This window comes from Eimeria mitis, genomic scaffold, assembly GCF_000499745.2.
Source record: "Eimeria mitis Houghton genomic scaffold, Emh_scaff11157, whole genome shotgun sequence".
Classification (NCBI taxonomy): Eukaryota; Apicomplexa; class Conoidasida; order Eucoccidiorida; family Eimeriidae; genus Eimeria; species Eimeria mitis.
The window spans coordinates 1-1,060 of record NW_024011949.1 but is presented as its reverse complement, the minus strand read 5'-3'; the positions used below and the strand labels follow the sequence as shown (position 1 = coordinate 1,060).

At 50.4% G+C, this 1,060-nt stretch overlaps 1 protein-coding gene across 1 annotated transcript; it reads left to right on the top strand.

The window, feature by feature from the left end:
• Positions 1-194: 194 nt before the first annotated feature.
• Positions 195-560, top strand: EMH_0100150 (uncharacterized protein; the record flags this gene model as incomplete). The annotated part of the gene is made up of 1 exon (XM_038022145.1): positions 195-560. The coding sequence occupies one exon, from the start codon at positions 195-197 to the stop codon at positions 558-560; it is 366 nt and encodes a 121-aa protein (XP_037877999.1).
• Between the last annotated feature and the right edge of the window lie 500 nt (positions 561-1,060).

The following is a 1,060-nucleotide window of genomic DNA, read 5'->3' as shown; positions in this document are numbered from 1 at the left end:
GTGGGCCCCCCCCCCCGGCCTTGCCAGCTCCTGCTGCTGCTGCTGCTGCTGCTGCTGCTGCTGGGGGTTTGGGTGCTGTTTTTGCTGCTGCAGCAGCAGGCGGCTGAGGCTGCTTCTCTTCTGGGGCTTTCTTTGTCGCTATGCTGCCTGTCTTGGGGGTGTAGGGGGTAGAGGGGGGCGGGGCGCTGGTGGGTATGGGGGGCTTGGATGCGGGCACTGTGCCTTCTCTCGGGAAAGAAGAGGTGGGGGCCCCTTTGTCTGCTGCTGCTGCTGCTGCTGCTGCAGCAGCAGCAGCAGATGGGTGCTGCTGTGCTGCTGTGGGGAGGCTGGTAAAGGGCCTGCGCCGCACCGGGTCAGCAGCCAGGTCAGCAGCAGAAAGAGAAGCACAGCCGGAGGAGACGATCCCCAGACCGATCCCCAGAGTGTGGGGTGCTGGGGGGGGGCGAAAGGACTCGCCACGGATGTCAACTAAAAAGAGACAGAGAAAGAGAGAGACAGAGAGAGAGAGAGAGAGAAATAGAGACAGAGAGAGAGAAAGGGAGAGACAGAGAGAGAGATAGAGAGAGAGAAGTAGAGAGAGAGACAGACAGACAGAGACAGAGAGAGATAGAGACAGAGAAATAGAGACAGAGACAGAGAAATAGAGACAGAGAGAGAGATAGAGAGAAAGACAGAGAGAGATAGAGACAGAGACAGAGACGGAGAGATAGAGACAGAAAGATAGAGAAAAAAATGTAGAGATAGAAAGATAGATATAGAGATATAAAGACAGAGACAGAGAGACGGAGACAGAGAAAGAGACAGAGACAGAGACAGAAAGATATAGAGATAGAGACAAAGATATAAACAGAGACAGAGATAGAGACAGAGACAGAGCAAGAGAAAGAGACAAAGACAGAGAAAGATAGAGAAAGATAGAGACAGAGAGAGAGAGAGAGATAGAGACAAAGACAGAGACAGAGATAGAGACAGATAGATACAGATATATAGATAAAGAGATAGGGATAGATATAAAGACAAAGAAACAGAAAAAGACAGAGACAAATAAATATATAAAACT